The following is a 14,934-nucleotide window of genomic DNA, read 5'->3' on the forward strand; positions in this document are numbered from 1 at the left end:
ACTGTCTGTTATTTCTTTTATTCGCTTTTCTTATCAATGAAAATGGTACTCCAATATTATTGTAATTTTAGTATATAGCATAATTACCAATATGATCTCAATATTTCACTTTCATTAAGTATTTTACTTAAAGGTTTACTACAATATTTACTTTGGTCTTCTTCTTCTTCTTCTTCTTCTTATTCTTATTCTTCTTATTATTATTAATATCTGTTCTTGTTATTATTATTTTATCATTATAATTATCGCTTTGTTATTAGTAGCATTATTATTATCATTATTATTAATATTATTATTATTATCATTGACATTATTAATATTATTACTATTATTATTACTATTATTATCATTATTATTATTGTTAATATTGTTATTATTATTATCGTCATTATAACTATTATCATTATCATTATCATTATTATTATTGTAATAATTCTTATTATCAGTGTAATTATTATTATGATTATTTTTTCATCATTAACATTCTTTTATTATTATTATTCTCCTTCTTCTTCTTATTATTATTGCTGTTGTTGTTGCTATCGTTTGACAGCCTCATAATTATCAATAAGCTAAATTTCTGCCACAGTTAAATAATTTTAATTATACTCCCCTACCCATCTAATGTTGGAATTGGAGAACATGTAGTACTTTACAGCAAGTATTGAATCGTGCCGTCTAGACTGTTCCCACTTACAGAGGTTGATGCCCGCACACGTTCAAATATGATTTAGACTGACCTAAATTTCAAATAGTAAGTCCGAACTTGTCATTTTTGCTGCAAGAACAATTTCTATGAATTTGAGCTGCATTGAATTCTTTTTCCAACTGGATTATTTTACTCCACTAGATTTTAAATACTGACTATTGGATTCTTTTAAAAGAATTCTCTTTGGCTTTTTGGATTATTATTGAAATAATCTTAATGCACGGTGGAATGCTATTCCCGGTTTGTTTTTCTTTTGTTCCCACATTTCCTCAATTTTTTTTCACGTTCTATTAACGGACATGTACATTTTTGTAATTTATGACATTTAGTCATAAATTGCAGTTTCATTTAATACCTTAACCAACAAATTCTAGCTATGCTACTATTATAATTTACTGTCCTCTGTTGAGAAGAAGAGAAAAATTGCATTAAAGACTTTGAAAATTGTTTTTTGGAGTATTCTATCGCACAATAAATTTAATTGTAAATTTTGACTTACAGTTTTAATTTCTTTTCTCTTATAACAAGCTCTACTCCGTATTGTATTTTTATTGAGCCTTTTCTATTTGGTTGGGATTAATATATCAACATATAAATACTGGTATTTATATTAGATTGAAATTTACTCTTGCTTTTATCAGGTAAACACTTCATTCCCTTTGCCTTCATTATTTCTTGTATATTTTGTGAAACAGCGAAACAGTACTGTATGCCGATGACTATATATATATATATATATATATATATATATATATATATATATATATATATATATATATATATGTGTGTGTGTGTGTGTGTGTGTGTGTATTTGAGTGTGTGTATAATTATTGTATAGATTGGTTTCCTAGAGGTAAATCCAATGAAACCCGCTTATTAAAGAGTGCTCAATGCAGGACAGATCTGGTATATAGATTGTTTATTATTGGTTACATAGGTGCATACATGTTTCAATGGAATACTCATTCAAGGAGACCACCTCATCCGACCAAAAAAAGTGGGATATTAAAAAGAGTCAAGATTACATTCATTTGTTATAGGATATTCGGACGTGGTTTTCACTTCGGAAGAAAGTGGAGTGTATATTTTGTGAATGTGAACGGTAGAGGTTTTGGAGGGAGGTGTGGTGAAGGAACGTGAGTAGAGGGTTTAGGAAGTACGATCTAATGTGATCAAGCTGTATCAGTGAGGTGGTTATTGGTATTATTTTAACTCGGCGGTTATTTATTGGCCTAAGTTTTCGCTTTAATCTGAAGTAATATTATGCCCTCATTGCTGTTAATTTAACTATCCTAGGTTTTATGGTTGTTTGTTTTTCTTTTCTGGCGTTGAAGAACCCATCATCTCGTTGCTTCTCAACACTATCTCTAACGATACCCCCAAGTTAAAATAATACCAATAACCCCAATACTACAGCTTGGCCACATGAGATTGTACTTTCCCCTCTTCCTTAAAGCCCCCACCCCTATTCCTTTCCTTCACCACACTCCCTCCAAAACTCCTACTGCTCACATTCACAAAGTATACACCCCACTTTCTTCCAAAGAGGGAACCACACCCAAATATCATATAAAAACGAATGTACTCTTGACTTTCTTTTCAATATCACTGCATTTGTTTTTGTTTGATGAGGTGGTCTCCCTAAATTAGGGTTCCACTGAAACATGTATGCACATATGTAACCAATGATGTTTGTATAATAAACAGATTATATATATATTCAAATAAACAGAGTATATATATATATATATATATATATATATATATATATATTCAAAATGGAGGACGCAACCTAAATCGGTTTAGCGACCTACAATTAAGTCTTTCTCATTTCATGGTGATTTCTTTAGTTATAATACTGTTTTTTTTTTTTTTTTTTTTTTTTACATAGGAATCACCACATTATCAAGGCCAAGAGGCTACTCAAGGATAAGGGTTAAAGAGTGTACAGTAGAAATTGGACATTATAGTAATCATTAGTAATGAAAATTTGGTAAAGTTGATAACTTATATGGAACGGCTCATCAAGAACTTATTTACGTTAGACTTGAAGACAACCATATTGTAGTCAGCCGGAAAGCAGGAAAACGGAAGACAATTCCACAGGCGTGCAGTTCTAAGATAAAAAGCTTTGTTCATGGAATCTACGTTTAGGTTTAGGCACAGATAAAGAGTGGGGGGAATTATTGATAGTGTTTACAGCTAGATGAGTGTTTCTTGTGAAACTGTTAAATGTAAATGTTAACTGTATACTGTTAAATAAATCATATATATTGTTGATCTACAAAGAATCATGTTCATGCATTTGTTGTGTTTTTTTTTTTAATTTGTGTCTCACAACCCACACATCCATTCACAAAACCCAATTTCAAATAGATTTGATGCTAATAATGGATTTTATAATTATATATTTTCATTTTGATTTTTTTCAGATTATTGCCCCGGAAGTGGCATGATGCATTCAACAGCCAATAGACTGACGGGAAAGAGCAGCCTCGTTTTCATTCTCTTTAGTATAATGTTTTTGTACATGTATAACTAAGTTGCTAGATACAAGGTCATCAGTAAATACATTTTTTCTCTCCAGCACCATCTCTGCTTCTTTTTTTTCTATATACGTATAAATACATGCATATATATATATATATATATATATATATATATATATATATATATATATATATATATATATATATAATTGCTTTTGTCCATAATCAGACACCGAAGCGCGCACACATCGCTAAACTTCGTTAAGAAGTTCTAAACTTGAGTTTCGTCTTACTTTATGCTTGTCAGTAAAATACATCTTGACCCAAAAGTAAAAATACGGGATGTGTTCTATTGACGAACCCAAAAAGAGGACGAAACTCGGTATAGAATTTACTGTCAATGACTGACGTTGTGTGTGTTAGCTGCGGTGATTGTCTGCTTGTGAGAAAACAATTATATATTTATTATTTCACATTTTAATTCGATATACATATACATATATTCACAGGCACATATATATGTACAAAAACTCAAAAAGCAAAACTGAAGAGTGTCAATTTAAACACCAAGGAATTTTATGTCTTACTTTAAAATTAAAAATGTTAAAATTCAAATTAAAAAAAAATATCAACCTTATATTAAATAAAGCTTCAAACTCAATTAAACAAAACAGAAAATAAAAGAGTCACAATTAGAAAATGCTAAAAACGGGATTTAAAAAATTACAATATTAATTGTATTTTGCATGCTTGTTTTTGTATTTTGTAACTTTTTTTTATAATTAGAAGTTAAGCTCAATTTTATTTGAAGTTTAACTTTTTAATTGAATGTAAAACAAGTTGCTATACAACTTTCATTCTTAATCGATCTTTTGAAATCGGAAGTTGATTTTTTTAAAACTTGGAGTTGATCCTAGAAACTTTTCAATTCAGCTTTTTTGTTTAAAGTTCAAAAGGTGTAAATTAGATCCATATTTAACCGTAAGTAAATACTTGATTCTGTAAACTTCTCTCCACCTCCCCCACCCTTGAATCTTTTTTTCCCCTTTGAGGGCATCACTCCAGCTAACGAAATATTAAGTTTGACTCTATCAGTAGATTATTGATCGGGAATTGACGAATACACAGTTAGATATGATATTTATGTTATGTACATCCGGGCCACAGATAGTCACTAGAACAGTGTCTAGTGTATTCATTGTCTGCACTCACAAAACAGCAAACATTATGCGTTAAGAAACAAAGCTTTATATAATCTAAACGATAAATAGCTATTTTCTAGACGATTCAATTTGACGCACAGATTGACATTAGATTACGCACTCATAATATAAATACGTACACAGATACATACACACACGCACACACACACACACACACACACACACACACACACACACACACACACACACACACACACACACACACACACACACACATGTATATCTAGCCAGCATTTTTTACATACATTTTGATTAAACAGAACTAAAAGTTCATGTTTGTTTCTTTTTCTATCCAATTTTAAACATTAGCCGGACAACAATCTAATGTTGTGCTACACTGCTACACTGCGAATAATAACTCCCCATATTTGCAAACGTTTTCGATTTTCAGGAGTCGTAGTGAAGCGCGTGTTGAAATGACAAAATTAAAACTGGTGAACGTATTACGAGATTCGACTAAGGACATTAAAAAAAACATTTTAAATATACTCTTTTCTACCCTCACGTCGAGCTTGGTTTGATGTGATTTAACGTGCTTGAATGAGTAAGATTTCGATAATAAAAAGGTTTCCATTTGAAAGAGTAAGAATAGCAGCGTTTTTATTTTTAATATACTAGCAGACTGCCGACGTTGTCCGGCCGTAAAATATGTTTGAATACGATATTTTAATTCATGCAGATTTCATACATATTATTATAAAACCAATCATCTATTGGTTATTATATTGTACCTACTATATTATAGTGGTCCACCCCCGGCGTGGCCCGGTCGTAAAATACGCTTAAAAATAACAATTTAATTCATGTAGATTTCGTATTTATTAGTAGAATCAATTTTTTTTTTATTAATTATTATATTGTACTCGATATATAGTAATGATTTCAAAAGTACAACAAAAATAATTGTGATGACATCAACTAGAATTGAAACCGAAACATTTAGCGCTCCAGCCTAAGTCATTATCGTTTGGGCAGATAGATAAGAAAAGAGTATAGATTAAGCGACTTTTACCTATAACTGCATATTTACGCAAGCGTAGAAGTAACAGGTTTAGTCAACTTACTCCTACTAAGGTAAGTTTTTTTTTCGATGTTGACCTCTTAGCAGCTATTTTTCCCGGCTAAAAACCAAATCGAATTTGTTCCACGAGTCCAAATCCCTTATATATCAAGTTTGAAGTCTATAGACCAAAAATTGAGATATGAGTTTGGTAGAGACCGTTCCGCACGCACGCAGACAAGGTCATTACACACACACACACACACACACACACACACACACACACACACACACACACACATATATGCGTGTGCTAAGACATTTTCATCATGAATGATACACAGTTATGTATAATGTAGAAATATGCATTAATAGAACCGGCATAAGAGTTAAATAAAACCAATCATCCAATAAAAACGAATAATTAATTAATGAAATTAAAGAAACTAGCGGGACCTGTGGAAATTCCACAGGGGACTCATTCATATGTAATATATTGATGTTGGCATTCTGTAGATGTTTAGTGTAAATCGAGACGCTCTGATGTTATTGTAGTGTTTTTGGGAAAACTGCAAAATTATTTATCTAAGCTGGCACGAACGCTCGACAAAGCCAGGTGGTAAAGTACACTTAAATATGATATTTTAATTCTTGCAGATTTCGTATACATGTTAATGTTCTATCGATTTTTATATATTATAAAGTTGCGATTCAAAAAAAAAATACATATGACTTAGGCGCATTAGGTTGAATCGAAACCTAAATAACAACTATGAAAAAATATATGTATATATACATATAGGAACTTGAGTTCCTTCAGTCATAATCGAAACCGAAACCAAAACTGATAAAGAATTCTTGATAAAATTATTTATATAAAAAAAAATAGATTACTGGAGTGCCATCAGTTATAATTGAAATCGAAACCAAAACTTATGAAGAATTCTTGGTAAAATTATTTATTACAAGAAATGGAAATACATAACAATTAAACGACCCGGGTATAAGCGTAACACAGAAAATAACACCAACGCTATCGTATTAATATATTGATATGCAAATTAGCCAACCTTGCTTGCATATCCATAACTAAGTATATGTAGGAGTTTATTTTAATAATTTTCAAATAGAAAATGTATGCTTTTCATATCATAATTAGTGGGATGAAAAACTCAACTTTATATAGATACGTACACATATTTCAAAATTTTCTTTGAGAGTTAAAAACGGTTATAAATATAAAACAGTTATAAATATAAAAGAGTTATAAATATAAAACAGTTATAAATATAAAAGAGTTATAAATATAAAACAGTTATAAATATAAAACAGTTATAAATATAAAACAGTTATATGTATAAAACAGTTATCAATATAAAACAGTTATAAATATAAAACAGTTATGAATATAAATAGTTTTAATTCACACTGAAGCACAACATACAATCGTTGGCTCACCAATCAAAAAAACAGGATCAATAATGGATCAAACAGGAACTTTCAGTTCTAATTAATCAAATACACACACATACATACGTAGGTGTGTTTGTTTGTTTGTTTGTTTGTTTGTTTGTTTGTGTGTGTGTGTGTGTGTGTGTGTGTGTGTGTGCATGTGCTTAATATTATAAATAAATTTCTGACACCATACGGTAAGTTATGTATTAAGCCGGATTTTGTTAATGCTATTGTTTACGCTGATAATATTTCCAAATTACTATTTAGTTTACGGGGATGAAAATATCAACGACTATCACAAAGTAAAAAATGAAACTCATACAGGATTTGAACTAGAAATGCGGCCACGTAACACAGGCGTCATATTTTACGATATAGGAATTGCATAAGCAAAAAAAAAAAAAAAAATCGGCTATACTTAAAAAACAGCTTAACATATATATATATATATATATATATATATATATATATATATATATATATATATATATATATATGCAGTAACAAAGATGTATAGTATGTAGAATATATAATCATACATTGTATATGTGTAGATATACATATAGATCTACGCCATATATATATATTATATATCCGTATATATAACTATATATACATATATATGTATGCATATACGTATATATAAGCATATGAACACATATATGTATATACATATATATAAAACACATATATGTATATATAATTATATATATGCATACATATGTATGCATGTACATATAATTATATATATGCATACATATATATGTTGTATATATATATATAAATATGATACATATGAGTAGATATGTATGTATATTTTGGGTATATATATATATATATGTATATATATATAAATGTATATATATGTTTATATATATATATATGTTTATATATATGTTTATATGCATATGTTATGTGTTTATATATATGTTTATATATATATATTTGTATATATATATACAAAGATGTATATATATATATATATATATATTAAAACTGGTAATTAGTAAAAGCCTGAAGAGAGTGCTCAATACTATTGCAGAGCAAATATGTGTTTTATTTTTTATTAGCGTTTTATCTGTTTGGTTACATCTTTTTCGAATGTTTGACCATGTTTACGATCCAACAGCCTCGTCAGTCCTTACAGAAATGGTTGTTAGTATTAGAAGAAAATCTTCTTCTAAAACACTTCTTCCAAATACTAACAACCATTTCTGTAAGGTCTGACAATCCGAAACATATGTAACCAAACAGATAAAACGCTAATAAAAAATAACACACACACACACACACACACACACACACACACACACACACACACACACACACACACGCACACGCACGCACACACACACACATATATGTATATAGCTTTACGAATAGATACATTTATGTATATATAAATGGATTGATTGATATGCAATATTTCCTGTATCTTCACACTAAACTAAATGTTAGATCAAAGCAAAAAAAAAAAAAAAAAGAAAAGCTAAACAATCTCCCCCCACCTCTCTCTCTTTCTGTCTCTCTCTCTCTCTCTCTCTCTCTCTCTATATATATATATATATATATATATATATAGGGAAATATATGCACGCTTTTAGACGAGATATTTAATACCTCTTACAGAACTGATATGATATTCTCTTTCAAATTTATTATGCAATTTTTATGTACTTGTCGCCATACATAGATAGTAGCATGTTTAAAAGGATAACGTGAATATTACTCGATGCTAGGATTACATTTATCATTGGAGACTGTTTACGATTGAATTTGAATTTATTTATATTTCTTTTAGTATAAGTAAAAACTATAAGAAAATACAGAAGCTTTTTTTTTTTAGTTTTAAGATGGTTCTAAACACGTGAAAGAATTTAATTTAATTTAATAAAATTTAATGTTAAAAATTGATACAGCGTTGTTGTTTTAAATTATTTTTTTCTGTATACTCGAGTATTGTCGACAACCGAGAAATCAAATAAACAAACACAAAACTAACAAACAAAGAAACAAAAAAACGAAACAAAAAAACCACAAAATATACAACAAATAACTTTTACCAAAAGCATTCAATTTATTTTATACTGACCTGTACTCTTTAAAGTTTCCGAATCTGTTTTCAATATTACTAAATCTCAAAATTTGAATTCGTTACAAGGCTCTCTCTTTCGACAGACGACAGACAAAATGATGACATTTTAATTCCTTAAAAAATAAATTTATCCATATCTAAGCGACTACATCCAAAATATCGACGCCATTTTTTTTCGTGTTTTCATGTTAACTAGAATAAATTCGGAGATAATGAATGCCACACAATGTTTTCGCATTTTAAAAATATACGGATCAATAGGAAATGACATTTTAATGCGTTTGGTGAAAGTTATTATTTGGATATATTTTTTTTAATTTTCGAATTCTCAGCTGTTAATTATATTGCAAGCTCAACTTTTTTGTATATAAAATCATATTAAATTTGATTATGAATCTACAGTAAAATTAAGTAGTTTTCTAAGTTTGGATGCATGTTGGTCATAAGTAAACTCCAATATTACTCGGCGAAATAACATAAAATCTGACGTGCTGAATGTCATAGGGATGGCAAGATACTTCTTGTTAATCCACGCTCTCTCTCTCTCTCTCTCTCTCTCTCCATATATATATATATATATATATATATATATATATATATATATATATATATATATGTAAGTATAAAAGTGAATACGAAAAGTGTATATATTTATATCTTTTCTCTATTTATTTCTTACTTGGTGACGTGTAGGAATACAAAATGTCTTTTGAAGGGAAGTTACAAAAATAATTTTTCGACCGTACCTATGTCTTCGTCAGTGTGTGTGCTCGGTGAGGGGTGGTGGCAGAAGAAGAAGGTATACCCAATGAGGGTGTCATTTAAGCTTTGAGTCGGTGAGTACCTTGGCCGAAATAGTTGACACAGATACCACAGCTCTTAAATGCGACTAGACAAGCAAATGCCTCAAGTCCGAATTGAAACACAACTGACAGTCGATGCTTTTAATTCCTGCGCTATCATCAGACACCTACTGATTGTGAGCGAAATCGCAATGTAAACTCAATGTAAGTGCCGGAGATCTGGGATTGTTTTATCCAAGGAGCAAATCTCGAGAGATCGCGGATACACCTGTAAGGATGTTTGATGATCGAGGTTTTAATGTAACAAGGATCGCGCCATTAATAAGCACTCCTGTTCTGAAATGAGATTGCTTGAGTCTAATATACAGGAGAAGAAGTTCAACATTACGTAAAATAATATCTACGGATAAGCAGCGAAAAACTAGTCTAATTTAATAGTTTTCCTTGTCTGACACCGGTTTTCAAATCAATTCTTGGATATCATATATTTATGATTTTTTTAAAAAATCCTTTGAGATAATTAATTTGTATATTTATTTATTTATTTATTTGTGGACTGCTATCCTTATTTTCACAGTTGTCTCACCACGTTTCGGTCAACTATTTATTTGGCCTTCTTCAGGTGATTAACCGCGTCGGAAGAGTTGGCCAAAACGTGGTGAGACATCAACAACTATGGAAGGCAGTAATTACTGAAGATACATTTAAGAGACTCAGCATTTCTATCCCGCCGCGGTTGACCACCGGAAGAAGGCCAGAGGAATAGTTAGCCGAAACGTAGTGAAACAGTAATAACGATGAAGATGAAGATAATAATCCGCAAACAAATAAATAATTCTTAGTTTACCCTATTATTTAAGGAAAGAGAATATATGGATGCATGCTATTCTTATATTAGCGAAAGACTTGGGAACCGGCATGCCAGTTCTCAAGTCTTTCACTAATATACGAAACAAATTGTCTGTGCCTCTAATGACAATGCCACTACCGCAAGAGATACATATTCTATACAATAGACTAAGATATTTCGTTTTCGTACGTACGTTATCACTTTCCACATGCCGATTGTTCGATTGCAAAAAAAAAAAAAAATTAAATTCAGTGCCAAAATGTGTATTTTTTCTCAATGAGTCACCGCATCAAGTCCTGGGCTACTCGAGGATAATGCTTAAAGAAATTTTCAGTTGGACTATGAACGCCATCACGAGATAATCTTTTTAAAGAATGGTCGAGCAGAAGCAGTAAACGATCTATCTATCTATCTATCTATCTATCTAATTATTTATCTATATAGTGATGAGTGGGCAACGGTGATTTGAAATCATGTTTTGATAGTTTGTCAAACTTCGTCAATTTACATCGGAAAGTATCCGAACAGGTGACCGGACGTAACGTGTCGCATGTCAAGTGTTCCAGTTTACGCCAGCATCGTTGAGTTGAATAATGGGACACCAAGAGAGACAGATGGGGTAAAAATGGGTCTCCCCCATTGGGGGTAGGTGGGAAGAAGTCTCAGAATGGAGATGTAGAAGAACCATGCCAAGCCAAGATCGTCGATCACTCTAGTGCTATGACGAATACCTAGGAGTGAAATAAATATATAAAATCTCATATCGGCTTTGGCTCCTGTCTTGAGTGTTTCTTTCTAACAGGTTCCGGCTCCCCCAAGGACGATTTACGAATCTCCCAGAAAAAAAAAAACAATAGCATAACAGTTATGTCGTTATGTATATGGTGTATTCTGACACGCAAAAACAGCACTAGATGAAACGAATCACGTGTCGTAAAATAGACATTAAGGATACAAGGACAACAATCTGTTACACAACGTACATACATACGTATAGTCCGTTTATGATAAGAATTACAGACATGTAGTAGTACCACATATACACATTCAATACTGTGACCCCTCAGCGACCCCTATTAAGCATCTCCTTCATCACATACGAGTCAATCCCCGGTCACGGACCCCAAAGTGATCTGTTCGTTCTTCACAGGGGACTCAGTCGATCTGGTTGGAATCACTTTACCTTCGGTTTATAGGCTGCTACCTCGTCGATTTGTCCCACTGGAAATGAATCAATTTCATGCACAGAAAAGAAAGAGAGACTCGGATATATCTATTCTACTGATTAATTCAAGATAGATATACAAAATATAACTTATATACAATTGTTCAGATGTTGATTTTGACAAAACACTACTGTGTCTCAATTGGGTTTGCGGTGGTAACGGTTCAAGAAGAGTTAATGACTCTTCGATTAGTATTAGATGCGCTGAAATCTCAGCTCCAACTGTGCTCCAACTGCGCTCCAACGGCCGATTTTGGCGCGGGGACTCGCTTATATACGGAGGTGACGGTGTAGGTCCAGTCGCTCTCTAGACCAATTTCCAGTAAGTATGTCACCTCAGGGGAATCCCCGTGTGTGTGTACCTGTAAATCTGCAAGCTTTCTCAGGCCCGTTTCTCACGATCGGAAAAGGTCAACACCGTGACCTCTCGGTCTGGTATTATACTCAGAGGCCAGACGTCCCTGAGTGTGGACTCGCTTGTACCGAAAACGAAATTATATTTCGGTATGTCTCTCAAAATGACATCCAACTGTCACTTTTACCAAACAATCAGATTTATATGTCGGTTTCATAAAAATATTAAAATTTGTAATTTAACTCTTCCTTTCAGCAGGGTCGACTGCTGTTGACCGGGCATAAATAATACTTAACAAATAAAACAAGCATATCTACCCGGCATTCTCCAGTGTTTCGGGAGTCTCAACCTCCTCCCAAAAAAGGAGCTCTACCGCTCCCGGAGAGGGTCACGTCACATACAGCACGATTCAACTCTACACACATATATAAAGCCCCTCCGCGACGCAAATACGTCACAAATGCAAACACGTATAAACGCACGTAGGATTCAACTAGATACACACGTTTATTTAGTCTTGTATATAAACGGACATATATAGACATCCACCGCTATGTAACAATCTGAAGCATTGGGTGGAATGAGCATAGGAATTTATTATTCAAGAGGATGGTTCAATAAATTTTTGTTTACGTTTGGCTTGAAGATGACCATGTTGTAGTCGATTGGGAAGCAGTATCATGATATTTTGTTCCACAGATGGGATGTTCTAGGAAAGAAACTTTGTTCATGGAAGTTCTGTATGGTTTCTGGAACGGAGACGATGAAAGGCAAGGTTATTGTTGTGGTTGTAACTGGGCGAGTTATAACTGTGAATGTGTCTCGGGAAAGGGGGGATTTTAAAAATTACTTTCAATTTACGAAAGATTTAAAATTTAAGAATACGTTATCTCAATCGAAAACAAAATACACAATTACAAACGTAAAATACTTTTTTTCTGAACAGAACACTTTTGCACCGCTTTTATGCACCCTTTACGATGATTACACTTAAGACATTATGATACTAAACCTTATGTCTAGAAGTCTTATTCTAGTATATGATTTATATTTTCAAAAATGTCTACAATTCATTAATTTCAATTTTTTGCTGAAGACTCCTTAAGCTTAAATTTAAGGAGTTTTCTACAAAAAATGTAATTCATATATTCTTGCTAAATTGATGTCTAATGACTATGAATCGAATTGAATACAAATCTGAAATATTTGAATTTTCGAATGCCTACATGATGCCCCTTAAAACGCATTTAAAATACACATAAGAAACTGAAATTTGGAGAAAAATGAATGCCTAAAATCTATTGTTAAAATTTCATAAAAATCGAAAGTATCTAAATTTCACGAAGGCCTTCGACATCCTCTTTGCCCCCATTTTACATGAATGTAAATTAACTTCAATATAGCCAACATTTAAATACATTTACGCATAACATCTGTGTTCCATAATTCATAATAGGTCGATTAGTTTATGAGAAAATTGTATTCGTAAAAATATAACAAAATATACGCCCTTACCCAAATTTATATAAATAGATATACTAGAGAAAACAATATCTATTGTCTTATTTACATTATTTTTTATTTCTATTAAAAACTAATCTGATTGGACTTTTTTAAACTAAGATATTTGTAACCGCTAAACATAGATGACTATATTTTTGGACGATAAGCGAAATCTGGGTTTGTTTTGCAAGTCACAAAACAGAAATAAGAACCAAAAAGGAAAGAGAATCTACTAAATAAATTCAATGCTGTAAGTAAATATTGTTGTTGTTGTTGTTTTCTTTTGTTTTACAGCTTATCAATCACGTTGACACACCGCTTCTCGTCAGATCACCGAAGTTAAGCAACGTCGAGCCTGGCCAGTACCAGATGAGCGACCATTTTGGGAAGGCGAGGCGCTGTATGTATTGCGAGGTAAAATACCAGGTTGGGAAACTGGCGCGGTCTATCCTTCTCTCGAGGGTAGATGGGCTTCTCTTAAGCCGTGGTAAGCAACCCATCTCACTAGATGGCGTCACGATAAAAAATACCCTTGGTAGCCCTAGTGAAGCATCAAGTATTCAGCTACGGACAAGATTTGAATTACACTACAAACTCGTGTAGTGAGTTCAATCTCGGTTGCGGTTGCATGTTACGTACGTTTTTGGGTTATTTAATGCCAAATTTACTTACCTTGGTCCGACCACTTTTATATAATAATAACTAAATAATAATAATAATAATAATAATAATAATAATAATAATAATAACTAAATAATAATAATAATAATAATAATAATAATAACTAAATAATAATAATAATAATAATAATAATAATAATAATAACTAAATAATAATAATAATAATAATAATAATAATAACTAAATAATAATAATAATAATAATAATAATAATAACTAAATAATAATAATAATAATAATAATAATAATAATAGTAATAATAATAATAATAATAAAACAGTTGGCACTGGAAGAGTTACTTTTTGTATTTTTTATTCTTCCTGTGGTTAAATCTAAATTATTCGAAACAAATATTTTCCTCAAAATGCCTTTTCTTGTCACTAGTCGAATTTGTCAATTGGTATCGCATTCTAACAAATGGACTTCAACACCGTATATGTCTACAACCGGCAGCAGAAGGTTAATATTGGGCATCTCCCCCAATAAAATCAACCCTTTGAGTTTAAATAATAAAAAAATTCCTCACGACTCTAACCAAGCACTCACAG

General features: G+C 31.5%; 1 protein-coding gene across 2 annotated transcripts in view; it reads left to right on the top strand.

The window, feature by feature from the left end:
- Nucleotides 1-3,333, top strand: part of LOC145278322 (protocadherin gamma-A10-like) — a 182,395-nt gene extending 179,062 nt beyond the window's left edge. For both annotated transcript variants that reach the window (XM_080130611.1, XM_080130612.1), the window contains one exon: nt 3,142-3,333. In XM_080130611.1, the coding sequence (XP_079986737.1) occupies nt 3,142-3,251 (110 nt within the window). In that variant the 3' untranslated portion in view covers nt 3,252-3,333. The remainder of the gene's footprint in view (nt 1-3,141) is intronic.
- The last annotated feature ends 11,601 nt before the right edge of the window (nt 3,334-14,934 follow it).

This window comes from Euprymna scolopes, chromosome 6 (assembly GCF_053919585.1).
Source record: "Euprymna scolopes isolate OS-2025 chromosome 6, ASM5391958v1, whole genome shotgun sequence".
Lineage (NCBI taxonomy): Eukaryota > Metazoa > Mollusca > Cephalopoda > Sepiida > Sepiolidae > Euprymna > Euprymna scolopes.